The following is a 27,896-nucleotide window of genomic DNA, read 5'->3' as shown; positions in this document are numbered from 1 at the left end:
CTGAAAAATACATTAAGATATTTTAATGATTATATACCAAAAGCCCAGATTGACCCAGACAGGAAATTCCACAGTCATACAGAGCAAGCATTAAAAATGAACTTAGCCACATTGTGTTTAAGCAGCCCATACAAAAATAAGGATCCTTTTACATTCTGTGAAAAGCATCATGTGATAGATTTACTGTGTATACAACCCCTTCCACATCACACAACTAAATTAGTGCTTTCAAACCATTCAGAGAAAACTCCATGTTAAGACATAATTACTTTATGAAGTTGTATACACTGCAGAAAAAAAGTGAACAACAAAACAAAACATCAACACTTCAAACAGAAGCAAAATCATTTACAAGGGTTCAATTTTATTTAACATACTCAAAAGACTATTTACACTTGCATCAATTAGTAGAAATGCATATTTAAAAACTAAGCCATCTTGTTTTTTGGTGCTGAAGTCCCACAGTTCTCCTTGCTGTAAACTTTACAGTAATTTATATAAAATTAATATTTCCATTTCCTAAATTAGATCTGTTTTATTAATTTGAAAAAAAATTTCCACTGGTTATTCTTAAATTAAAACAGCAGGCAGCAACGTGTCTTTCTCTAAAAACAGAAGAGGGAAAAGGAAAGACCAACAGAGGCAAAGAAAGGACGTCGTCCTGGGAGGTCACACTGAAGTCCAATCGAGAAGTCCTCAAATTGACCTATGGGGGTTGGCTGGCTGGCTGGCTGGGTGGGTTTTGTTTGTGTGGGCGTTGGGTCAGTGTGTGGCGCATCAGAGCTTCTTCCTCCTGGCGACGGGCTTGGGGAAGATGGCGTCCAGCACGCGCTTGCGCCGCAGGTTCATCCTGGGAGCGGGCTTCTCCTCCTCGTCCCTGGTGCGCTCCGCCACCCTGCGCTGCGTCCGCCCCGTCGTCAGCTCCTCCGGCGTCACCAGGGGCGACAGCAGCGACGCAGTCACTGGCGCCGGGGGCTCCACAGAAGCCTTCAGCCTAAAACCATGATGGAAAAAAAACATTTTCAGCACTGTGAAACTTAAGTAAGAATCCTTTCAAGCTGACAAAAAGACGTTGCTCATCTATCAACAACACACAAATTCCATGATACAAAATGTTTGAACATCTATAGACACAACAATGTGGGGGGAAAATGTCACTGTGGAGACAAATAACTTCCACCACACTGTATGTGTGATGGACTTCCACAGCGGCTGCTGTGTGGGCCACCAAACAGGATCAAATCAGATGAAATGACCGTTCTGACCCGGTGGTTCGGGTCTTTTTCGGCTGACTAGTTCTGGTTTCCGTCGCCACATCATCCGCTTTGTTGTTATCCTGCAGAGTTAACACACAAATAAAAAAACAGCTCATTAACTTGATCAAAATGAAAGTTCATTAATAAAAGCGTTAAATAACCATTAATTAACTCAACACATCTAGATCAGTATCACAAAATAAAGCAATACATTATATTTTACTTTATTCTCTTCATACAGTGTCACCCAAAATACCAGAATCATCTAAAAATGGGACAAGGGCATCAAATTCAGAATACGCAGGTGATCCCTTGGTCTACATCATGCACTCAGACACACTAAAGAGATTCTGTTAAACATGGCTGCTGACATCCCTGCAGTACTAGCAGACCAACAGGGTTAACTTAACACACCTGGCTGCTGGACTGGGGCTCGGAGATGTCTGGGACTTCGTCGAAAGGGTGCCAGGCAGGGGTGCCAGGTCCTCCACGGGGTCCTGACAAACAGTGGAGAGAGAGAGAGAGAGAGAGAGAGAGAGAGAGAGAGAGAGAGAGAGAGAGAGAGAGAGAGAGAGAGAGGAGAGAGAGAGAGAGAGAGAGAGAGAGAGAGAGAGAGAGAGAGAGAGAGAGAGAGAGAGAGAAAGAGGGGGGTGAAAGTGGGAGTGAAGAGCACAAAGAGAGAAAAAGTGTGTGTGTGTGTGTGTGAGCAAAAGAAAGAAACACATGGGCAATGAAATGGGAAGAAAAAAAGGAGTTGAGAGAGAATCAGAGATGGGGGAAGGGACCAAAGAAACAGAGGTTGTGTGTGTGTGTGAGGTGTGTGTGTGTGTGTGTGTGTGTGTGTGTGTGTGTGTGTGTGTGTGTGTGTGTGTGTGTGTGAGTGAGTGAGTGAGTGAGTGAGTGAGTGAGTGTGGTATGAGGAACACAACCATCATAACATTATGACATAACATTAGTCACTCAATAATATCCAGTTAGATACATCAATTAAGTTTACAAGTTTATCAGGTAAAAAAAAAAAAAAAAGATTTCATTCAAAAGCAACTCCAACACGATCTCTATAATGTGTATGATGATTCCCAGCTGACTGCTCACCTCTAGTCCTCCTCATCGGTGTGAAGGTGAAAGTGTCCGTCTGCGTGGGCACCTCAGGCGCGGGGGCCTTACTAGCCCGCGCGCGTCTCCGACTCGGACTCGGACTTGCCGCTGATTCCGGCGGCTCAGCCACAGCACTAGCGTCTGCGTCCATGTCCGCTTGGCTGCTCACGCCATCCTCGGGCTCCAGCACGGGGGTGAGCGGCGCGGCTGCCCGCGTGGTCCTGCGCTTGGCGCGGATGATCTCAGTCACGGCGACCCCAACCCCCGCCCCCTCCCCTCTGGCCTCTCCCTGGAGCCTCTCCATCAGAGCGTCCCCTAGTGGCGTCCCGGGCACCAGCTCCACAGTGGTGTCCATGATGCCCAGCTCGTCCTTCTTCTCCTCGCCCTCCTCGCCCTCCATGTCCTTCCAGTGGCGACCCCGGGTCAGCCGGCGCACGGCTGTGCCGCTGGGAGGCGCGGTGTCGTCGGGAGAGTCCGTAGTGGCTTTGGCCTTCTCGGCCGTGCCGGCCCTCGTCTTCCTTCTGCTTCTGGGCGGTGTGACGACGACAGCGGTCTCGGCTGGCGGCGGCGGCTTCTGGAAGCTGTCCAGGGTGAGGCTGACCCCCCGGGCTGACGCTCGGGTCACCCTGCCGGGGCTACTGGAGGCCGACCTGGGGGGCTCCTCAATCAGCTTAGCCTCAGGAGCCACAGCTGGAGCTTCAGGAGCCTCCAGGATGGACGTGTTCCGCGTCTTTCTGGTGCTCCGTCGACCCGTCTCCGGCAACTCGACGGCAGGCTGCTCGTCGACGGCCTCCTCGGTGTCTACCAAGCTCCTGGTTCTCCGACCGCCCTTCCTTGGAGTGGCTTTCTGTGGTGTCTGTCTCTTTGAGGTCCTGGGTTTGGAGTTGACTGTTGTGCTAGCTGATGGAGCCTCCTCCTCCTCTTCCTCCTCCTCCTTCTTCTGCTGCTCCGGTTCGGTCCGTCTCGTTCTCCTCCTGGGCGTGACGGGAACCTGAACATCTGGCAGCTGCTTGCCACTCCTGGTGGAGCGTCGCGGCGTGGAGGGCACCGGAGGGTCACTCTGCTCTTCTGCCCCCTCACTGGCCGAGAGGTCCTTCTCCACTTGAATGACGGGTGAGAGGAAAGTCACATTTTTCCTATGACTGCTGCCTTTCCTTGTGCTGACCGGAGGAATGTCATAGGTAGTGTCTGCGATCTCAGTAGCCGCAGCAGCAGCTGCCTGCTCACTCTGCCTGGTAGACCTCCCGTTCTCAGCCCTTGCACCTGAAGTGCTCTTCTCCTTGACCTCTGCGACCTCAGCATCAGCAGCAGAGCTCGAGATCTCCTCTCCTTCTGGATCATCAGCATCAGCAGACGACTGCGGCAGTGAAGCCTCCTCAGCCTCAGGTGCAGGTTCCTTGGGTTCTTCCTCAGCCTCAGGTGCAGGTTCCATGGGTTCTTCCTCAGCCTCAGGTGCAGGTTCCTTGGGTTCTTCCTCAGCCTCAGGTGCAGGTTCCATGGGTTCCTCCTCAGCCTCAGGTGCAGGTTCCTTGGGTTCTTCCTCAGCCTCAGGTGCATGTTCCTTGGGTTCCTCCTCAGCCTGATTGGGTTCCTGTGGAAGGTTTTCGTTTGGTTCCTCAGTTTGGGTCTCCATCTCAGTGGGACTCTCCTCCTCAGTGCCTGGCACCTCCGCCAAGTCCTCCACACTGGCCATGCGCTCCTCCTCTTCCTCCAGTGTGGCTCCTGCCGCTTCCAACGGCTCAGGTGTGTCCTGCACCTGCCGCTCCACCTGTCCCACCTCCGCTTCAGGTGTGTCGCTCACCTGCCTGGCCTCGCTCTCTCCGGCAGAGCCAGGGAGGGCAGGGGCGTCAAACGCCACCTCCCCCTCCGTGGGCATCTCTGCATCCACAGATACTGGCACAGTGTCCCGAGCGTCTCCGTCCTCCGGCTCCTCAGCGGTGCCCACCTGTGTGTCCCTCTCCTCCTGTGCGTGCACCTGTGGGCCAGGTGTGTCCACCTGCTCTTGATCCGCCAGCTCTTGGGTTCTGGTATCAATGCCCATCACCAGCTGATCCTCCTCAACCTCAGGTAGTTCCATCAGCTGATCCATCTCTCCACCCGCGTCCACCTGCTCCACAGCCTGACGCTCCCTCACCTCCTCCTCCTCCTCTTCCTCCTCGGCCTCCAGCATTAGTGAGAAGCCACCAGCAGGGGTCACTGTGGACTCGACCGGCATGACTGCGGCCAGGGCCCCTTCGTCCAGCAGGTGCTGGGGCTGATGGGGGTCGGAGTCCACCAACACATCCTCGGCGAGCTCCAGTGGGACCAGGATTGTGGCAGGGGGCTTGAGCTCGGTGTAGCTCACCTCAGCGTCATCTTCATCCAGGCACCTGGGGCCCAGGCCAAGCATCACCACCTCCTCATCCTCATCCTCCTCCAGCATGATGCCCTCCACCTGCTGGGGGAGAACAAGAGAAAAGGGTCCACATTAATTGACAAAAATAACAAGCAAGAGAAGTTATAACTCGGGGTTAAGTACCTTGCTTAAGGCAACTGACACACAACTGACAACGGTTAGTCTGATGTAACAACATAAAAAAAAAACGACCAGAAAACATTTAAGTTATTGCGCTGTAAATATCTTGGAAAAACATACAATAGCGAAATCGAAGACCATGTTTAGGCTATTTCCCTGTTCGTTTTTATAAATAATTCCGCTCACACCGATGCTAAAAACAGATGGGGAAGAGTGCCGCAAACCCCTCGAGCAAACAGATAGCCAATCAGAGATTTCAAACAAATGAGGGAGCATGTCAATGCAAAACACCATTTTTCCCCTGAAAATGCAAAATTACATGCACATTTCCATTTGGCCAGAGTTTTCAGAAATAATTGTTTTCAGTGATAAAACATCCGTTTTCGTGTAAATAAAAGGCCAAACTGCATGGAAATAATATGCGTTTTTCCTACGTGTAAACAGGGTCTTAGAACCAGTCTGTCTAGCTTCCAGTGACAGCGTTTCAGATGCAAACAAAATCAACCGAAGCGTGCTCAGATGACGTGATGGACAGATGAACAACAGTGCCTTGTCTATCATTGCACAAAGCCCGCCCACACAATTTGATTGGTCTGAACAGCCCTGGTTCGGACATAAGTACTCCTCAATGGAACAATTCCAGATCAAACTTCGCGACCTGTTGTGGGCTGGGCTAAGTTTGGCTGGCTTTCAAGCTAGACAACGGTGGCAATCAGGAAATTGAACCCACAGCTTTTCTGGCTACTGCATGCTAGCCAAGTGCCAGAATTTGTATACAATTACAAAACCGATGCAAATATGTATTTGATGTGATCAACATAGCTAAAGAAATAACAGACTGTGAAGCCATAAAACGTGAGCACGGAGTGGAAGTCGTGGATAAGACGGCCGGGTGTGTGATGATGAGCGTACCTGAGCCTCAGGTGAGACTAGCGAGAGCACGGCGGAGGTCTGCTCCTGCAGGTAATGAGCATGGGGCGGCAGCTCTTCCAGGTACAGGTGAGCGGGAGGTTGGCGGAGTGCCCGCCCGTTCCCCTCCACCTCCTCTATGATCTCCACCTCACTGCCCGAGTCCTCTTCCTCCTCGTCCTCCTCCTCTTCGTCTTCAGAGTCCGACTCGTCCTCTGAGGCGGCACTGGAGAGATCCTCACTGTCATTCACACTCACCACAGCTACAGGAAAACAGACAACAGACAATTGATCAAAATGTGAGCATAGCTATTGAGCACAGTTGTTAAGCACACAAAAGCTTTGATTAATTAAATTTTAAATAAATAAATAAATAAATAAATAAATAAATAATAATTATAAAAAAAAAACACAGAATTGAAAATTTCTCCTTCTCATTTTTCGTTTTACGGCATACAACACTAAGCCTCTGCATCACCACTTGTGTGTAAAACAAGACAATGGGAGCTTACAGGGAGAGCCAGAGGTTGTGGGCTCTGAGGAGGCCACAGACTTCTGAGTGGCCAGCATTGGCACATCAGTGGACACTGCAGTGGACACAGGGCTTGTTCCTCAGCCATTTCGTGGACAGCGTCGCTGCATGACAAAGTACAGTTTCAGAAAAAGATTATGTTTCAGAAGGACAAACATACTCGGAAAAAAACTCCAGGCCAAAGGCAACAAAGTTGTAAGGATTTGTAAGGAGTCGCTGTGTACCTGTTAATGGTCGTCCAGTTCCGTGTTGGTGAGCGAGGAGGGGACATATTGTCAAATAAATGATGCTCCACATAAGCATCAATATCCAGATCTAAGGGAAACAAAGGCCCAGTTTATAAAGACCATCTCACATTTAGCAGAACCACCTGTATTGGTTACAAAAGAGTAACAGAATACCAAGGCACATCAAAACTTAAATACATGATGTACATTAAATCAGCTTGTCACAATACAACTGTGTCTGTTATGTTACCTTTTTCTCAACCAATAGAAAAAGCACCTGGGCCTCTTCACCTGCCACTACAGTATGACTACCCTGACTGTGTCCAATTCTCACCTGTGACGTCCTGCTTCCTGGGGATGTTCTCCTCCACGTCAACATCTGGCTTTGATTCCTCTGGATTCCCAGCATGGTTGGCCATGGTTGTGGTGGGTTCTGGTTCTTGTTCCGGTACGTGATCGAACTCGGGAAGAACATCGGCAGCGTTCTCAGACACACAGACAAGTTCCTCTGCTTCAGCGGCTTTCACCTCCACCGTTGCGTTCAGCAGCTCCGAGTCTGTGAGAGCCTCAGCCGCATCCTCAGCTTCCTCCTCCTGCGGCGCCTGCACAACCTCCGGATCGCACTCGCCTTCCTCCACAGCAGGAAGGGCTTCAGGTGGAGCCACGGAGACCTCCATCTCTCCGCTCGATTCTGATGCTACTTGGATTTCGGGCTCAGGTTCTGGCTTACATTCCTCAACTTCCTCCTGGTCCATCACCTCCTTCTTCTGCTCCTCAATCTTCTCCTCCACGGTGAGCGGAGTGTTCTCCTCGTGAGCAGCCACAGGGGGCTCCTCTGGAACGGTATCATCCAGCGACGGTTCTGCCTTTGATGCTTTTCCGGCCGACCGCCTGACTACGATCACCTCATCGTCCACCTGCTCCTCCCACACCATTGTGGGTTCGGGCTGGTCCAGCAGCAGGTCCTCCGGCATCGGGGCGTCGTGGAACTCCAGAGTGGACTCAAGCGACTGGTCCACCGATGCTACGCTGGTGTCGTGTCCGAGGCTCGGCCGTCTAGCCAGCACGGGCATGCTGGCGGAGACTTCTCGAACAGATGAGGAACCGCTCTTCGACCAGTCCCGACCCGCGCGCTCACTCGCCGCAGCCGCAAGCTTCTCTGCCGGAGGGAAGCAGGTCACCCTCGGCTTGCCCTCCTCTTCCTCCTCCTCCTCTTCGTACGAGTGGACACTAGATCTCTGAGACAGGCTAACCTCACTGTCACCCACAATCTGATAAGTCAAACAAAACCAAAAGAAACATAACAATGAGTAACTTTAAATCTGGATAACAGTATTTAACTTTTTTGCAAAACAAACGTTTATTTACAACTGCAATTAACATCCAACCGTGCCCTTCATATGCATCTATGACCTATGATGTGTTCTTTGCTGCTGTGGACCATTGCATTAAACAAATAGTAAAACCTATACCGAGAGACAAACATATGGTATCAACTACAGAGCTTAGGCAGTCTGTTGTAGTATCTTTTAATCACTTATATCTAATATGGAGGCAATTGTCTTGATTTATGTCTTATTAGGCAGTTACAGTTTGGCACTTGGATGTGTATGGTACCTTGACAGCTACCACATGCTATGTCTTGTGGGTGAAAGTAATTTTTTTTTTATATATAAGTATATTTTTTTGGCCTTTTTATGCCTATAATGATAGTGACAGTGGAGAGTGACAGGAAGTGAGTGGGAGAGAGCAGGTGTGGGATCTGGAAACGACCACGGGGCGGGAATCGAACCCGGGTCACCGGCGTATGGTGCAGATGCCCCAGCCAGCCGCGCCACAGCTAGGGCCGGGTGAAAGTAATTTCTTATGAATTTTCTTATTCTCTTTACACTGAAAGTAATTTCTTGTTATGCATGTGGACTATATGTGTGCTTGCTGTATGTTCTTAAAAGGTCCAGTATGTAGGAAATAATGGAAAATAAACTGTAACCATTCCAAAAATGAGTATAGCCTGGCTAGCGCCACCACTTCTCAATGAGACGTGGTCTGGGAACCAAACGTTCATTTTCTCGTATTTGAAAAAAATGCCTAGATCTGTTTATTGGGTGCCACGGATGTCTATCAAATGCGTCTGTGCATAGCTCATCGTCGTCTTGCTTTCCCCCCTGTTCTGTGATTGGTTCCCTATCTGAGGCAAAAATTAGCAGCGTGAATCAAATCGCGCGCAAGGCAGCATGGGAACACCCAGGCTAGTCAGAGTAAGGAAACACGATGAATTAAAGTAATGGCTTATTTGACAACATTACTCTAACCCGTAAAACCCTGTAAAACCCATGAAAATAAAAGAGTTACGGGGCGGAATCTCTTGGAATTTCGTTTATGTTTTGAACGATTAATTCTAGAATAGCGTATTAATAATGGGCTAGCGCATCTTCCTATTTGGGTTGCCAAATTAGCAAAGGCCAACTGTCAACAGCTGTCAGTTGTAGTCATGAACGCCTACGAGAGGCAGGCCAATTTCAAAAATTAAAACAAGAAACAAATTAAGTGGACATCGGAGGAGCTTCCTGAGATGGTGACGTCTTCATCAAACGAAGAATCAAGGCCATATTTCTCTACGACAGGTAGCCTAGGCTAAACTTCATGCTGGGTCATGGTTGGAGAAACGTTAAAGCAGCTGCAGGTCAACTAACGTTAGCTAAGTCTTCATTACATCTGGCAACCCAGAAGATGCTCACGTCTGGTAGTCTTGAGAACGTTCACCAGTGTTTTGATTTTGGCCTACAGAACGTTCGGTAACAATCCTACAAATCGTACCTTTAAAGCTGCTGAAACAACTGAATTTCCCTGTGGGATAATTAAAGTCTATCTATCTATCTATCTATCTATCTATCTGCCTGCCTGCATTACCCCGTTGCTCCAGGGCGCTGGGTTCTTGGGTAACTCCGGGCTGGCGGCCTCCTCCTCCTCCACGAAGGTGATGCGGCTCTCTTTGGGGCGCGGGGGCGGTGTGACGGAGCGGCCGGGGGAGGCAGAGGGGGTGGCCACTGGGGTGGGCCGAAGGCTGCTCCGCAGAATGGACTGGGGGGTGAAGCTGGAGAAGACGGGGACTGATGCAGCCAAAGCACGAGCTCTCTGGAACACACACACAGTTTATGACTTCATTTCAAGTTCATTTTTTTATGACAACACATTAAATCAACATTTCTGTAAAATGTGCCAGTGTTAGCTGGCTGGCTTATTTTCAACTGCAGTCCTTTTATTGGGCAAGATGTTTTAACAACCATTGATTGACCTGGGCAGTTGTTCTTGAATGCCAAGATGGTAATAAAATTGAAATTACAAAAACTAGGTTACTTTAGACATTAGGCATAAATAAATAAATAAATAAATAAATAAAAAACAAACAAACAAACAAACAAACAAACAAACAAACAAAAGGCCCACGCACATGGCTTTTGTCAAAGCATTTGACTTCAGGTTCACCAATCTGATAGTACCAGACTAACCCCCTGCACATGAGGCACTTTCATGTGTGTATGGCATCTTGTGTAGCACAGGTCAGCGTGTCCACATCTGTTACCTTGACAACTTGTGGGGTTTGCAGCAGGTCCAGCTCAGGGGCTCGCGGGATGCTTTTTGGGGCAGTCCACATGCTCGAGGTCCGAGGGGGGGTCTGAAGCTGGTTGGGGGGCTCAGGGGTGTTCAGGCAGGAGGGGTGCACCATCAAATCAAACATCCTGCACACAGAGGGAGAGGGGAGGTCAGTACAAAACATCCAACAAAGAACATAAGAGAACTGACTGACACAATAGCACCACCCTTGCAACCTATGCTGGAGTCCTGAATGCAACACTAGAGGTTTCACAATAAAGGTGGAATGTGGAGTTTTCCAATGGGCACTCTTCTACTGACTTCCATTGTATCAAATAGCGCACCACACATGGTTCAAAATTATATTACAAGAGAGCTGGCCGACGCTACCTGGCTTGCATGCGAACCTGAAACTAAAACTCCACAGACTACCTTTAGAATGAGGGCAATCATAACACACAAAGTCCACAAGCCTAATCTGTATGGTGCTATTCCAGCACGCTAATCTAAAAAAGGAAAAAAATCTCTCTAAAGGATAAAACATCACTAAACACAATTAATTCAGCAATACCACAACGATGCTCTTGGGTGTTAAGTTTGTATCAGGTGTGATGAGGTGAGTGGACGTCACCTGGACATTCTCTTTTTCGTCACGGTGATTGGCGTGCCCACAAAGGCTTCAGGTAGATCGGTTGGGGGACGCTGGGGGCTTGGCACAAGCACTTCGGGCACTCTGGGACTGAGCACGAAAAAATACAATTCTTTTTTTTTTTTCAGAAAGATAAGAAACCATTTCATGAAGAAGAATAGGACAGTTTCCTGCAGAGAGTTATGTCATGTCTAAACACAGGCGTTAGAGGCGGTGAGCGGATGTCTACCTCTTGAGAGGAGAGGACTCCGGGGTGCTGTCCTTTCCCACCCACACCTCCTCGATCTTGGAGAGGACACTGCTGATGAAGGTTGCTCTCGTCAGCACACTTTCAGCGGCCGAACGCTTAGCCACAGTGGACAACGGCTGTGGTCTGGACACTGAAATTACAAAACCAACCACCCAGTGAGCTAGGCACAATAAGCATCAATAACACACTCAAATGACTTAATACACTAAGGTCCCAAAACTAAAACAAGGGGCTACATTAAGATTCTGGAGGAACAGATCAGGCAATCTGTGACCAGTAGGTGGTGTTGGACCATTAAACCACACAATGATCCAAAACATACAGCCGAACAAGGCAAGAAATGGTTAACACACAACAAGATCGACATTTTAGAGTCCAGACCTCAATCCGTCAAAAAAAGTGAGCACAAGGCCAGCCAGAGTGATGGCAAATAATCCTTCCTGCCTCAAAACCCAGATTGCTGCTAAAAAGGTGCGGTCTAGAATCATTATGGTGTGGCTTGGTAGGTATTATAAGAACCATTTTGAGAGCTGTGAATGCAAATAAAGATGTTTCCACTGATTATTTAAAAAGGGTATGAATCATTTGGACATGCCACTTTTCATAAAAAGATGAAAATGCTTCTTTTTTTGATTCCATGTTTCTACCACATTGTCTTACAACCTTCAGTCATGTGGCAGTATCATTTTCAGTCAGAACAAACATATTCGTCAAGACAAAATCAACATTAAATTAATATTTGCTAGGGGTATGAATAATTTTGTTCTTAACTGTATACATATAAATATGATGCAATAGACAGTGTAGACAGAGAGCATTCAATGTCACACGACAGTCGCTCGCTCGGATGCAGTTAGGATACCCTGTAAAGCTACCCACCCTTTCTGAGCATGGTGGAAGGGTTGCTGTAGGGCTTGGCCCTCTCTGTGGCCAGTCTTCTCTGCGCTCTGGGCAGGACTTTCCCATACTGGTCCAGGATGGAGTTCCTGGTGTTGGAGCGTTCCTTCATTTTAGGGTCACGGTCGTTCTGGGTTTAAAAAAATTGAGAGGTTAAAAAAAAGCACAGTCCCACACATTGGGGAGTTCTTGTGCTCCTAACAACACCTAATCATTAGAAAACAGAAGCAATCACATCAGTTTCATTTGTTCTAAAGGACACGTACCGACCCACTGTGAGTAATACATGTGTGAGAGTGTGTGTGTGTGTGTGTGTGTGTGTGTGTGTGTGTGTCATTACCAGCGTGTTCATCTTTAGTGTATGGTTGAGCTGAAGAGCGGGCACGTAATTGGCTTGCTGCAGGTAATGCACCATCAGCAGCTCCCGGTTCTGGAGCCCTCCTGTGCCCTGAAGAAAACGCTCCAGACATTCCTGCCAAACACACACACGTAGTTAAAAATAAAATATACAACAAAAATACAACCAAAAAAAGTAAGCTACAAAAGACAAGTTCATACTGATTTAAAAAATGAAACCCTAGAGGTGTGTCTAAAGGTGGAGGAAACAGTGCCCCCTGCTGCTGGGACCAGCAGCACCAGCCAAATGCTGGTACAATAAGAAAGTGAAAGCTGGTAGACGTCAAGACACAGAATAATGATTTATTATTGAATGGCTGGTACATTTGACCATTTGTGTGTCAGTGACTGGTAGACAGACACTTTTTAAAAAGTCAATTTCCAAAACCCTGCTCTCTGAGGCCGAGAGGACACACACTGGCTTACACACAGGAGGGAAACCCTAACAATGTAAGTGAGCTGCGGCAAACAGCGCCCCCTACCTGTTCGGTGAGGCCCAGAGGCAGCTTGAGCAGCTCCTTCATGAGGTCCAACTCCTGACTGGTCTCATACAGAAAGCGCAGCAGCTCCTCCATGTTGAGCTTGTTAGAGTGCTGCCTCAGCAGAGCCCACGCCTCCACCATGCATCTACGGAGAGAGAGGAGGGACACACAGAGGGAATAGGAAGGGATTTTAGCACAGCTTCTTGTTACATTCACCAAATATCTCTTCATTCGTCAATTCATTCTCAGTGAGAAGCGAGTAGGCAAAGCAAGGCAAGTGCCGAGTTGAGTGGTCCGTCTCCAAGGACAAAGAACGGGAACCGTTTCCATCTGAAAAGCTTTTGGTGCCTCTACCAAATTAATACAAGACTGATATAATAGGAGTCATTAACCTGGAAACTCTGGACTAGTGCTAGCAATAGAAATGGGGGCATTCAAGAAACCTAATAACTGGCAGTGTTTCCCATACATTGACTTATTTGTGGCAGCCCACCGCAATATCAATATTGACCACCACACAATGATTTTCCTGGTTGTACTAAATTGTGCTTAAATCTGGTTAGCATCATAACCACGCTGCACTAATTTGTTAAAAACTGTTGCTGCATTCAAGTTAATTCTGCAAACCTACCACCACAATTAGAATTCAACTCTGTGGGAAACACTGAGTGGAGTAGGTGGTGTGCGCGTGCGTAGCGTACCTGTTGTGCAGGAGGACGGAGAGGCAGAGCTTGGCCTCTTTGGTGGTGCCGAGCGAGGGCTTCATGACGTGCAGGTAGCGCAGGGCGATGGCGTGCTGGCCCTGGCACATGAGCGCCTCCAGCACGCGGCCATGCTGCCACGCCCACAGAGAGTGACTGGTGGCCGGGTGCAGCAGCAGCTCCAGGGAGTTCTACACGGAGAGGTGCGTGTGTGTGTGTTGGTGTGTGTGTGTGTGGGGGGATTGGGATAGAAGATAGATTGAAGGAGAGAAAGAAGAGAAAGAAAGGTCAAGTATGAGAAACACAGTGGCTAAACAGGCTCTATGCAAAAACTTGACAGGTTGTGTTTTTGGACGAGAGATATTTGAGAGTCATCTGGTGTCAATTAAACAATTTAATGAAATGGAGGGGGTTCGAGCTAGGTTGACTAGAACAGACAAGTTCTTATTGCTGTGGAAAGAACATTCTAAAAATAAAAACGCACAGAGGAACTTAATGACCTAAAAATAAAATGCCCATTTCACTCCATCTGGCAGGTTCTGGCAGAAATAAACTGAATTGGACTCATAAAGGGCTACTGGGGAGTTATTAAACAGAGACATCACAGAAGTTGGCCAAGGTTTGGATTCAGATTTAGTTCGGTGATTGGCTTTTGGGGCCATTGAGAGTGGATTATTTCCCCTGTGTTGAATATGAGGCCCATTGCGAACATTTCATAATGTTAGCATTAATAAAATAAATAAATATATATATAAAATACTCCCTGGATTAGCATAGACAGGTGAGGAGGTGGCCGCAAAAATTTACTTTGATCTCGGCACCTTCATTTTCTGCTAGCACTTAACAGCGGTCAAACTTTTTTCACCATAGAGAAAAAATTGAAACTGGGCACTGAGGCAACCCCCCCCCCAAAAAACATCTCACCGAACAGCCCAGGATGGTTAGTTATGTGTCTACGGAATGTCACGCTGAAAATACTAACCTCATGGTCCCGATGGTCCAGTAGCCACAGGCCTTGCACCAGCTTGACCAGGCCAATGGGAATGGCGAACGCTGTTGGGAAGGACTCTACTGACGAACCGCTCTTATTATTATATAAAGAGTACATGACATCCAGCAGTAAATAAATAACCTGAGCCGTGAGGTTAAGGAAAGAAACTAGATGAGTTTAGGACATCATGAATCCAGGGGGTATACGAAGCAAGCGACTCAACTAGTAGTGAGTAGTAGGGAATCTCTTGGCACCTCACAATTTGATTCTAAACCGATTATCGATATAACAATTTATTCGAGTTGGCTGCTCGGAGTTTGCTAATCACTTACTACTTCTGTGATGATACTTAAAGAAAAATCAACAGATGAATTACCTTCTCTAATATTTTCTTATTTCCCGCCACTATCCTCAGGCCAGGCCGGACCCTTGATCAAGCACTTGTGTTTTTAGGCCAGTCATTACTTTCATAATCGTGGGGCAACATGCATCCTGAAGCATTTCTTTTCTCCCACTCTGCTGTGCACCGAGGGAGCAGTGTGCTTTTCTCCCTCGAGACACTTTTCCTCAAATAATAAACTTGTACTCGTAATAAAAAAGCATAATTGAAAACGTAGCGGAGTAAAGACTAGAATGCTGGCTTAAAAATCGATTTGAGTAAGAGTAGCAGTCGCTAGGAATACGGAAAGATGCCGTTCCTTGAAGGAAAAAAAAAAAAAAAAAAAAAAAAACTTTTACTCATTTGCGTTCCTCCAGTCTGTGCCCATGGCGACACAAGTTTGATTCCGACCTGCTGTAATTTCCTGATTCCTCCCCATCTCGCTTTCCCAATCGCTCCCTGTCTTATCGACATAAAGGCAAAAGCCCCCCCAAAAAATATACTTTAAAGAAATTGCTGTGAAGGATACAATGGCGTGTTTGGCAGATTCATCAATGTTCTCCAGGAGGTAGATGTCCAGCAAGGCCTGTGGAGGAAAAACAGAGGTCATGAGTGCACCATCCAAACATGACTACCGAGAACAAAAGGACAGCTGAGGTGCATTCAAGTTCAGTAGCGAACGTTCGTGGTGAATATCTTTTCTCTGAAGATTTACATTTCAACAATTCAGAAACATTCCTTATTAATGGAAATCCTTAGTCCAGCTCCACTGTATGTTTGCGAAGAACTACATCCTCAAACTGTTCGCGGTGATCTCAATGAAAACTGTTTGAAAACGTTCGCCTATGTTTGCTCATTTGAACACAACTCTGGCCTATACACCTTACATGGACCAGATCAACGGGTCTTAGCCGCTACTTGGGTCTTGGGTTACCGTAAGCATGCTGGCACCAAAGTGTGCTTTGTGAGAAGATATGAATGGGACCTTACATGCAGTGAAAGAGGTGGGTACTGCCCTGCTCCCCCCTCGTCCCTTTTCCACAGGTCAGCCAGTCGCTCGCCGCATTGGCCCACCAGTGCATCAATCATGAGGCAGTCAGCATTCCATTTGTCCCTGTGGAACAAACCAGCCAATTACAGGCCCCGCCACACTGGAACTACCTGCATACAACCTGACATAACACATGCTGAGGCCATCTGAAGCTGATCAAAAAGAAAACTTCACCTGGTTGGTGTTTGTACTTTGTATTAAAAATGACAACAAATTGTATGGCAATTAAAAAAGATTCCATTGAACACTCACTAATCAAAGTTAAACAATTATGATGTTTTGTCTTACAAATCCAGCTCCCCGTTTTGCCTCGTAGTGGTAACCATGTTTAAATAATAAATGCAATTTACATGGCAATTTGCAAAGACAGGAACATTTAAATAAATAAAACCTACTAGGTCTGATACAGCACTTTCAAAGTTAACATACATCTGTGCCCACAGCATGAACCAGTTTTACACCCACTATACAGAGAGAACTAGGATGAACATGGGCATCCTTCACTATTCCCCCAACAGATATAGGACTCAGTGACACTGACAGACACTGCCATGTCCAGATGGTGGGGGTGGGGGGTTACATTTTTTTTTGTCTTCAGCTGAATTAAAATGACAGCCACTGTTATTTTGTTTTTTGAAACGTTTAAGTGTGTCCATAGTCATTGAGCAATCGTGTTAGACAATCGTAATCTCAATATTGATCAAACGAATTTGTGGTTATGATGTTCACCATAATCAAGCAGCTCACACCACAGAGATGTGGGCCAATCCGGGGTCTTACTTGGTGAGGCGTTGCAGCTCCTCTCGTCTGCCGGTGTAGTAGGTCTTGATGATTGAGTAGCTGTAGAAGGGCCTTGAAATCTGCAGAGCGTCTTCATCATCTGGGTTCAAAGGTCGAGCAGTTAAAAGATAAGGCATAACAATAACTGACACCTAGCTTTCACAAGTCCACTTGGAATGGCGTATACTCCATCTCTCTATCTATAATCCTACACTATGGTTGTATTTTAATTTTATTTTATTTTTACAACACTTTGGTCAACTGTTGTATTTTTATTGTGCTATATAAATAAATTAACATTGACATTATACTAAATGACCAGACAGACGTACAGAGAATTACATGAACATGCTGAAAGTACTGAGGGAGAGAATAAGGGAGTTGGGCTTGTACCTGAACCCTCAGGGAGTAGGCCAGTCCGGCAGAACCATAGGACCACTTGTGAATACTGTGCAATCAGACTGGACACCAGGTTTTTGTTGATGAGGCCCACAAGACCTGCATAGGGAACAAGCATTGACAAATGGCACCATCATTAGAAATGTTCACATGGTATTATAATGCATAAAGCAGGAAACAATCAGTTTCAAGAAGCTGGAATCAATTAACTTTTTCTATTTAAAAAAAAAAAAAAAAAAAAAAAAAAAAAAAAAAAAAAAAAAATTACTAACCGATTAATCAATTACCAAAATAGTTCCAAATTAATTTGAATTGTGGACAACTAATGGATTCACCGTTACATCCCTACTGTAAAAAGCACGGTGACTGGAGCTGTGGGCGGGTACCTTTCGGTGTGATCTCCTGGGCCTGGCTGAGCAGGGAGTGGAAGATGGTGCGGAGGTTGCCCAGCAACCGCTGGCTGTGCTGCAGCAGCTGCAGGGTCTGGGGCTCCGTGAAGTTTGACGAGCTGTCAAACAGGGGCTCACCTGCGCACACAAACACAAACACACAAATAAACAAACAGGAAGTGCTCCCATTCCCGTTGAGTGCAGGCAGGAAAGAGTTGTGCTCACATCAGCACTTCCCAGCGTGGTGAGGAAAGAAGCTACACAAACAGGAAGTAAGACTGAGTAACAGGTTGTGAATAACACAACAGCTATGCTGCAATGTCAACTAAATACCATTGTCAGACAAACAGTGCCGGAATGCTCAAGTTACCGCATTTCGATTAAAACCATCTGGCTCATACAAGTGAACTTTGGCCCAGTGAAAAAAGCACAGAGGAGGAACATCTGATGGAAGTTTGTGATCAGTGAGAATCAAACACATGGACTACTCTCTGCTTTACAAAACAACCGTATAGCCATAACTAATATAAAAGATGATTGTTTGCTGTTTTTTTATGAATGTTTACTGCTATGATGACATGAGAGTTAAGAGTGTAGCATAGGACCTCGTCTCCTCTATGAATAAATGTGTTTAAAATGTCATGCATTTGAATCTATCCAAGGTTGCTCATCTCCCCTTACGACATTCAATCCTTTTTCACGAGTCATGGCACAGGGTTGGGTGTATTTATTTAGGAAGACTGCAGGGTTATTCGGCAAGGCAAGTGACTAAGTGACTCACAGATGCCATCCAGCTCCTGTTTGGTGTGGACCACTTTATCCCAGGCCCATTCCAGAATGTACCGCAGGTTTGCTGCTGATCCTGGTTGCTCTGTGAATACCCATACAGACACAGAGATACAAAATAATTATACTTCTGCACAATTACATTACCATTCTCATTTTTTTTTTTACAAGAAAGCATGAAGAGTAACATAATTTGTTTACCATTTGTGCAAATACTGAATACTATGTAGCATCATGGATACCTTTATCACTGCCTTGTGTAAAGCACTTTGCAGATCATATACAGTTCACTGGCTAAACAACAGCTGATTATCCCATCATAGCACTCACCTTCAGCAGTCCACTGTTTTATACATCCAGTGATCAGTCCGAGGGAGCTCGTCTCCACCGCTGTGGATAAGATGGCGTCTAGCTGTTCGTCCTAAAAAAACAGCACCATGGGAAAGAGGGCACGTCAAGGAGATTAGAGACAAACTAGCGAAAACAAACGAGTGTGCAGAAATCCCTTCTGCCACCCGCCAACACTGCCATACGCATGCCATGATGTCATTTGTTCTGCCACCTGCAGAGAGTAGGAGGAATAGAAGGAGGCAGAAAGAAAGAGAGAGAAAGAAAGAAAGAAAGAAAGAAAGAAAGAAAGAAAGAAAGGAGATAAACAGAGCAAGAGAAAGAAAGAGAAAGAGAGGAAGAAAGAAAGAAAGAAAGAAAGAGAACAAAGTAAAGAATGAAAGAAAGTGAGAGAACAAGAGGGGCAGTCTCACCTGAGACAGGTTGGAGGCCTGGACGTCGGCCAGGCGCGGGGACAGCAAGCCGGACACCAGACAGCGGGTGTATCCGCTGGAGATGCCCTCGCTCAGCGTGGGAGCCACCTTCTTCAGGTAGCTCAGGGTCTACAGGGATGACATCAGCCATGTTACAACAGAACTTAATTAACTGACCACACTTCTCTCACCAGTCAGGTTGCTGGAGGCAGCTCATGGTCAAGAGCTGCTCATGGTCACAGAAACGAAGCATGAAAGAGAATGACAAAGAAAAAAAAACTAACCTCCTTCTGATGACCAGAGCAAGTTAAGTGCACAATCCCAGAGTTCAGCAAGCAGCTTGCATCTAGAAATAGGAAGAAAAAAAGAAAAAAGGAATGAGTATGTATGCCCCCCAACACACACGAGCCAGAAGGAAAGTGACATGGGCTAGTCTCTCCTATTCCTGTACCGATTTTCCATTCCTTTACAATGTACAAAATCCCATCCACATATTACATCAGAGGTGTGTGTGTGTGTGTGTGTCCCAGGGCCACTGCTCACCGAAGTTGTATGTGGTGGGGTTGAAGAACTGTTCGGGGGGAGGGCAGGTGTAGGGCAGGCCCCTGCTCAGGCTGCGCTCGTGCACCAGCACGTCCAGCAGGGGGCTGGTCGCGGCCATCTCCACCACCGCGTCCAGGGACCACACGGCGAAGTACGGGCAGTTACGTAGAGACTCCCCTGCCCTGCTCCACAAAAAAACAAAACAAAACAAAAACGACATTAGCGATAAAATCCGTTTAATTACACGGTTTTCAATTGGAGTGTCCTGAATGCAAGTGACGCGAGCAGCGCGATGCAACGCAACGCTTTGAGCGAACTTTTGTCGTACGCCATCAGACAGTCGCTCGCACGGATCCCATGCAAATCAGCCGCTGTCCTAGTCACGCATACCCACCCCAACGCGTCTATTGAGTGAGAAAACAAACAGTGCTCACCTCAGAGAATCGGGCATCTGTGCGTGGTACCATCTGTTGATGTCGAACACACTGATGTACGTGGATGGCTTGGCCTGCCCGTAAGACTTGACCTGCCAGCTGAAGATGGACACGCTGGTGTCTGGTGAAGCCACTGTGAGGAGAGATTGGTCTTTTTAAAACACACGTTTCTAAACTACCACCTGCAGGCCACCGAGGGCCATCTACAATAATTTCGTGTGTATTAGCTGCACTGTGTACAACACATGACCGTTTATTTTAGGCTACTCAAAAAAACAACAACAACAAAAAAAACATGCATTTACAGCAACCGTGTATTAACCACAGTGCCCAGTAGCCCAATGAATCAGAATCAGATTGTGTTAAAGAACGAAGAATTTCCATGTGTAGCCCATCCCTGTGTATTAACCTCATGTCTGAAGAAATGGAGCAAAACAGGTGTAGAATAGGTAGGAAAGAAGCATTTCTATATGAATTTCTGATAACTCAGCTGCGAACCTTCGTTCATGCTGTCGTCGCGGTCAGGGTGGTGGCGGAACTTCTCGATGGTCTGGCAGCTGAGCAGGCGCGTGTTGGTGGCCTGAGCCCTGAGAGGGAAGGCTGTGCCGTTCAGGTCCTGGCTGTAGCGTCCCTCGCAGTACTCTAAACCCTGAAAACACACACACACACACACACACACACGGTAACTCAGATAGATCGCGCCTTTCATTACTCTAATCTCTGAAACACACACACACACGGTAACTCAAATAGACCGCTCCTTTCAGTACTCTAATCTCTGAAACAAACACACAGTTACAAATCTACGATAATCATACAAACATACCTGTAGATAAAAAGCACACTCAGGTCCTTATGACTTATAGGTCAATTAACAAGAGTATTATGAAGAAACAGATATAATGTAACAGAACCTAAATTATTGATTCTATTAAATTCATCATCATCACCACAGCATTAATATGTACAGACTTAGTCCCAAAACAAAAGAGGAGAACACTTTGTAAATTGTGACAGACTCGGATGTTAACTGAAGCACCAGCGGATTACCTCGTAGAGAATCTTGCCGGAGGCGAGACACTTTCGCTCTCCGTAGGCCAGCTGCAGCAGGTGGAGGCTCACCACATCCCCCTCACTGGAGGAGAGGAAATAATCACGTTAGATCACTGGGGATAAGCGCGGGGCAACGTTTTTAGTGCAACCCAGTCTGGGTGCTTTTGTGTGTGTGTGTGTGTGTGTGTGTGCTGAAAGGGAATAGTAGGGTTTGATTGGAAAGGAGTATTCTAACGTTATCACTTGTTTCTATGCGATTTGCACGAGTGACTAAACTCAAACATCCAACATCATCCTCCTCCCCCAGAGCTGCTGCTGACTAACGCTGCCTTGGAGGTAACGGGGGAACTCACAGGTCCTGAGCCGACTGCACTGCCCACAGGTAGCAACAGTTGCGGGGGTCGTTCTCTGGCTCCTGGAACGTGAAGGCGTAGACAGGAACCCTGCCTCCTTCCAGCTGAGAGTGATACCTGCACAGGTGTGTGTGGGGGTTCAGACAGACGTCAGAGGTGGGATAGAGGCAGACAGGTCCAACAGTTTTACCGAGCTGAACTACAGATTCTAAAGCTATGCAACCAAAACCACCATCACTCATTAAAATGAGTGATAATTAAGCATGCCAACAAACTCAAGTAAGATATTAATGACATATTATTCTACAGTTACATTCAGCTACACAATAGGAAGACAAAGACTAAGGCTCCCACAGATATTTTCCACAAACAAAGGGGGACAGAAAATGCTTACAAAGTGAGAGGCTCAGAGGGCCCAGGTCAGTCTTCATACTATCTTTTTTGAAAAAGCATATTAATGGCCACTTGACAGTGAAGAGTGACTGGAAGTGAGTGAGAGAGATGGGGAGGGATCAGGAAACATCCACGGGTCTGATTCAAACCCGGGTTGCCGTGGTATAAGTATAAGGGCCCGTCCCAATACCTATCCGACGATGTTATGATATCTGCTGAGTGCTTTGAGAGAGTCTGCCCATCAAATAACGTAAATATATCTGATCTGGGTAGTTTCGTCAATATTTAAGGTATGTGTTCTGGCGTTCACATGAACACGAATTTCTTTGTTGATTAACCATACGTAGATAAACCAGCACAGCCCACACAACATTGACCGCTGGAACGGGCATGTTCCTAAATGAAAATAGTAGCAGGCTACTACCGGTAGACACGCCGGCGCCGCGCCGCGGACGAGGTGAGCACGTTAAGCTACGCTAATTTGCATATAGTGGTGTCCCAATTCATAGGGAAAGATCTTCACCTCCACTTCCCTTGTCGAGGGGGCTTTAATGTTGAGGGCAATCAAAACCAAGTGGAAGTTTTAAGGGGGAAGAAATGGGACGGGCCCTAAGTATATATACTCTTTTGATGCCGTGAGGGAAATTTGACCCAAATGTGGTACGAACATTGCAGCCCCCCCCACTTACTCTTTCTTGAGGGTCTTCATGTTCCAGAGCTGCAGGTACCCGTCGGAGAAGCCGACGGCGAGCTGGTTGGTGCGGGGGATGTACTGCAGGGCGGAGGCGCCGGTGCCCGTGGGGCTGTTGAGCTGCAGGCACAGGTGGCGGCCCTGCTGAGTCACCCCCTCCCTCAGACGCGGGATCTCCGACGGCGACTTGTTCACCACCTCCAGGTCTGCGGAGACAGCACAGTAGCATCCACAAAGCAGGGGTTAGTCACATCTGGCTGTGACACGTTGTTGGCGTCATGCATGCAATTGCTCTGTACTACAAAACCCACTTTAACACTACTGCGAAGCTTTTCTTGCCGTCTAAGTCTAAGTCAACATTGTCATGCTGTCATCAAAGATGCCCGTCTTCAATCCATTCTCAAACCTGCATGTTTATGTGAACGCTGGGATGCTAACATTTCAGCAGAGATACAGTGGTATTCAGCAGAGAAAGAAAGGCATTCTCAATTTGTGAACCAACACTTCCGAAAGCTACTTTTACATTTACAAATCCACCATCCTACTCTTAAAAACCAAGCATCTTCCGTGGGAGAGCCCCACTAAAGTGCAAGCTGGCACTAAACTGAAGTGTCCGGGGGCTCACCAGAAGGTTCCAGTTCACTCTGGCTGCAGGACAGGTCATCTAGACAGAGGTCCACCAGGAGGACGTGCCCGATGTCCGTGACAACGGCGGCCACGCCGAAAAACCAGCGCAGGCTCTGGTGAAGGTGCTGGGTGTTTGCACTGGCCCCTCCATAACTCACAATGGGCTCGATGGCTGTGATCTGGAGAGAGAGAGAGACAGAGAGAGACACAGAGAGAGAGATGGAGAGAGAAGAAAGAGAAAGAAGAGTGAGAGCGAAAGAGAGAGAAAAGAGAAAGCAAAAGCACGTGAGAGAGAGAGAGAGAGAGAGAGAAAAGAGAAAGAAAAAAGCAGAGAGAGAGAGAGAGAGAGAGAGAGAGAGAGAGAGAGAGAGAGAGACACACTTCATGAGACTGGGTAAATTAACTGTCCGTGTATCTCCCAAGTGAAGGCACAGCTGTGGGCTGAGGTAGAGAAGCAGGTGATGACTAATACTCTAAAGAGGGTTGCTTTGTTCTTCTTCTAAGCGATGCTTAGCTGATGAAGTCTACGATGTGTCCTCAAACATACTTGGTTCGATGCTTTCTCATTTCTACACTCTCCCCTCACAGACACAATTTCCAATGAGTCAAACTGTGGTGGATTAATTCACCCTTCAATTAATTCACCCTTAGTTACTGTTGCTCCAACAAACTCTGAAATTGACTAGAACTGCAATGGTAGCCCTCAGCCAGTCTGTAAAAATCACATCCCAAGAGGCTTACATTAGAGCAAATATATACATCCTGGTTTAGTTTCTTCACACTGAGTTGACTGTATGGCTTAATTCACAGATGAGGTTCAGATGACTGAAAGCCAGTATTCTGTGCATCAGTGTTGCATTGGTTGGCCATCATTTTCAACAAAGTTTTCTACAAAGTCTCATAAAACAAGAAAAAAATGCACTCTTCTAATGCAATTCTATGGAGCTGAGCTGAAGTTGTCCCACACACACACAAAACTCTGCTGATGAAACTCAGTGGTTTCTCTCTCCGGAATGCACACACATGCACAAACACATACATTTCTCTCACACAGCTGACAACCATAGCTCAATCAACACAACCCATGCAAACATAAAACAGACAAAGAGGCTAATTTCTGTAGAAAACACACAGACATGCAACATTTAAATACAGGAATACATAAGCCTTTATCACACATTTCCTTCACAGCACCACTTGCACACAGGAGAACAGGTTTTAGTACCAATTTGCGGCCGGTGGGTTTTGTCAGCCTGGTCTTTGGGGGCATTGGGGGACAAGGCAAGCCTACTCACCCTGCCAGGGATGACGACGGCCTTGACGACGCGGGAGATGCCCAGGTCGTAGAGACAGAGCATGCTGCCCTCGGCCTCCTCCAGGCCCACCAGCAGACCCGTGCGCTTCAGCCAGCAGAAGTCGTGCGCCGCCAGCACGTTGGGCGGGTGTTCGCTGAGGCTGCTGAAGCAGTAGGCCGAGAAGCGCTCGGCCGTCACCGAGTGCACCACCTCCAGCTGGGGGCCACACGCCAGCCAGGCCAACCCACTCCGCCCTGCAACACACACACACACACACACATGTATGTCAAGTATATGGATGAAAACATAAAGGCAGACACATGCACACTGTGGGCTGTAGTGCATTTTTACTGCATCATAAATAGGTTCAGTAGACTCTGGATGAGGGAAGTCCACTTCACCATACAATCAAGTAAGGGCCTAAAAGTCAATGACCCTTTACAAATATCTGCACCTACTTCAGGTCTGACCACTTTTATGCAATTTCAGGGTCTCACAACTCAAAACTGGCCACATCCAACATTTCTTAGGTTAAAACAGCATTTTATCCAAAGCAACATACAACATAGGTAGTTAAAGCATATGCACATGTGCTTACTAGACAACCACTTCATTTACATAGCTAAATGTAGGTTTGATATATAACATAATGTGCTCCTTAGCTGCAGAGGAATAGAAAGGAATCGAATCTTACCGACGGTGAACCTGCCATGCAGCACAGAGTCCAGCGTGACTTCATCTTCACCCAGAGCTTCTACAGTCACCTCCGGGAAGCGCAACAGGCTGCTGGTGACCTGGGCAGCCAGGTCACGCATGCTTACTGAACAAGGGAAGAAATATCACACATGATGTCAATATATACAGACAGACAAACAAACAAACAAAAGCACACAGCAAGCAAGCAAACACACCTAAGCAATAAGCACACAATCAACCCCAAACACACACACACACACACACACAAACACAAACACCAACAAATGCAAAATCAATTTGCAAGCCTGCAGGTCACCAACAATGATAGAGAAATGGAACAATGCAGTCATTGACTTCCAAGCCTCAGAAAGACTTGAAGCCAAGAGCAAAGCTGCCTAGTTGCTCCCCCCAGAGCCTCCGCAACATTTACATGTTCAATGTGAAAGGGAACGACAGACAATAAGCCTTTTTTTTACAGTGGGGCTATCAGCTGTCCGCAGTTTTGACGCCTGTAGCTTTACATAACAGCTGTAGCAACTGTGTGCAGAACACTAGGCCCACCAGGACACTGAACTCACTTGACTTAATGTGGAAGTAAGGCTTAGGGCTGTGTGCTCAGTGTTCTAGGCAGCTGTGAACTGCTCTTTTTTTAATATTGATTTAGGCGTGGTCCTATTTCTATAAGTCTCTGACCATGCTGATATATTAACTGAAATAGCTAGTACTGTACTAGCACAACACCACATAAGCTAGGCCTACCCTTTCGCAAATATCCTGATGTAGGGTGTATGTTCTGCAGGAGATAAGACTATAGCTAGAAACGATGAATGTGTTGGGCTGAGACATAGAAAAGCATAGTCCACAACTTTAGCGATCTGCACTTCTTTTCACCTACTTGCGTGTAGTTTTCTTGAGCTCCGGAAAACACGCAAATAGTGCCCCCTATATACAAGCCTTCTCATGCAAACGCTCTAGGATTTGAAAATGTGCCCGCGCAGATGTTGGGGAATGGCAGTCCGGATCACAAAGCCTCAACGTGACCAGCAAAACTAGAGACATCGGACAGTTAACATTTAACGTTAACGACCAGAAGTCTTCGCTCGATATAATCAGGAAATTAATAGCGATGCAGAGTATATGCTGTGGTTACAGATTTTGCTTCCTGATTCTACACGAGTTACCCAGATTGGTTGACTTTTAGGTCCACCACTTTCACCAAAGGAAATTAACAATGTGCAGCTTATTAAGAGTATGTCAAGCATGAGCTTATATTAACATCAATGTTTTACACAAAAAGATAAATGTTCACGCCAGATACATCTGGTTATTGACCACGTAAAGGAAATTGTTAGCATTAATTTGATATTCTACAGTGACACACTGGCTGCTTGGCCTCATGTTCAAGGCCCAATTTTGTTCGGCTAATGGCTCTCATTAACTGAACTGTTCAAATGAAAAGAGGCTAAATGCACACACTTCACATGTCATTAATGACACAAAGTAGACATGCTACTAAAGACTTATGACGCCGTGAAATTGACTCCTAAATTACAGCGGCACAGTTACAAGTTAGCAAAAGGCATCACACGCTTTTCACCGGTTTTTCGTGACATGCTAACGTTACCAGTTAAGTTGGACAACTTCAAACGACCTAGCAACCACATTATTGACGCAGTTTTATGTTTGATGACAAAAAAACAATTGACCAATAATTTCAAAAACACTTTCAGTTGCAGTATCTGCCAGTTTGTGCTTTTGCTGGACTAAATAGCAAACAGTTACCTAGCTTTGTAAAAAAAAAAAATCAACATTAGCTAACGTTACCAGAATGACATGCCGTTAGCGACACACTGCAAATTAGCCACCAAAACATCAGACATCTCAACAAGCAACACGACAAAATAACTACTAAAACGTATCGGTCACGGCAATAGCCATTGTGCACGAATACCATATATTTACATGTAGCTAGTAATAGCAGCTTAGCAACTGACTACCTCTTGGTAGGTTAAGTCAAACTTTGCATTACTCAAGCAAACGCTAGCTACCAAGCTAGGAAGCCTTGTGCTAGCTAGCAATAGCAGCTAAATTGGCTGAACCACAATTTAGTGAATTTATGAACTGAGATTAATGCCTTTAAAATTACCCTGCATTTATTAATAGACTAGAGGTTGACACAATTGATCCATTTATCATTATGTATGATTTCTAACACCAGGATAGAATAAACCGGTTGGTCAAACATAACGTGGTCAGTTTTCTGATAGACTAATATGCTAGCATTGCTAGCCTGAGTTGAGATAGCAAACGTACCTGTCTGATGTTGACGGTTTCAAAATACTGTTGACTCAAATGTGTCCTCCGATGCGACTTTTCTTCTGTCATAATCCGCCCTTCTCACATGCACGTTTGCTAAATTGTATAGACTTAGAAGACGACTCTGACAAGACCAAACTACAATTTCTAACGGTGGACCTTGAGTTTTGAGACTTAGCGGCTGTCTGCCCTAACCACTAGGACTTAAACGCAAGCGCCATTTCCATATCGCTGTGTAAAGTATTGCGTATAAAATTGCCGTGGAAAATCCCGTAGACGTCAAAGCGCCAGAAATGTTACCGCGAGATTTCAAGCGATTTTCACCCAATAATTTGTAGGCCAACAGTTTGCTTAATTTGAGGCCTACATTGATTTAAGAAAATAATTGTGTAGGCCTGTATCGTAGGCCTAAACTTTTTTCTGTACTTTTTTCTGTAACCATTGATAACTTTT

General features: G+C 46.4%; 1 protein-coding gene across 1 annotated transcript; it reads right to left on the bottom strand.

The window, feature by feature from the left end:
• Positions 1 to 8: 8 nt before the first annotated feature.
• ahctf1 (AT hook containing transcription factor 1) lies at positions 9 to 27,688 on the bottom strand. Its single transcript, XM_048228274.1, has 36 exons — positions 27,441 to 27,688; positions 25,126 to 25,251; positions 24,432 to 24,685; positions 23,135 to 23,315; positions 22,508 to 22,715; positions 21,426 to 21,542; positions 21,070 to 21,154; positions 20,518 to 20,668; positions 20,020 to 20,152; positions 19,586 to 19,767; positions 19,327 to 19,388; positions 19,043 to 19,171; positions 18,612 to 18,702; positions 18,277 to 18,366; positions 17,493 to 17,633; positions 17,101 to 17,205; positions 16,708 to 16,807; positions 15,867 to 15,990; positions 15,406 to 15,462; positions 14,489 to 14,638; positions 13,507 to 13,697; positions 12,806 to 12,950; positions 12,268 to 12,399; positions 11,910 to 12,057; positions 11,010 to 11,160; positions 10,763 to 10,870; positions 10,121 to 10,277; positions 9,448 to 9,672; positions 6,872 to 7,808; positions 6,535 to 6,625; positions 6,291 to 6,391; positions 5,782 to 6,041; positions 2,290 to 4,791; positions 1,671 to 1,757; positions 1,266 to 1,336; positions 9 to 994 (listed from the first exon to the last, which is right to left on the bottom strand). The coding sequence occupies exons 2-36, from the start codon at positions 25,244 to 25,246 to the stop codon at positions 778 to 780; spliced, it is 8,004 nt and encodes a 2,667-aa protein (XP_048084231.1). The 5' UTR covers positions 25,247 to 25,251; positions 27,441 to 27,688; the 3' UTR covers positions 9 to 777.
• Between the last annotated feature and the right edge of the window lie 208 nt (positions 27,689 to 27,896).

This window comes from Alosa alosa, chromosome 19 (assembly GCF_017589495.1).
Source record: "Alosa alosa isolate M-15738 ecotype Scorff River chromosome 19, AALO_Geno_1.1, whole genome shotgun sequence".
Taxonomy (NCBI): domain Eukaryota; kingdom Metazoa; phylum Chordata; class Actinopteri; order Clupeiformes; family Clupeidae; genus Alosa; species Alosa alosa.
The sequence above is the reverse complement of the archived record's forward strand: the minus strand, read 5'-3'. Positions and strand labels throughout refer to the sequence as shown.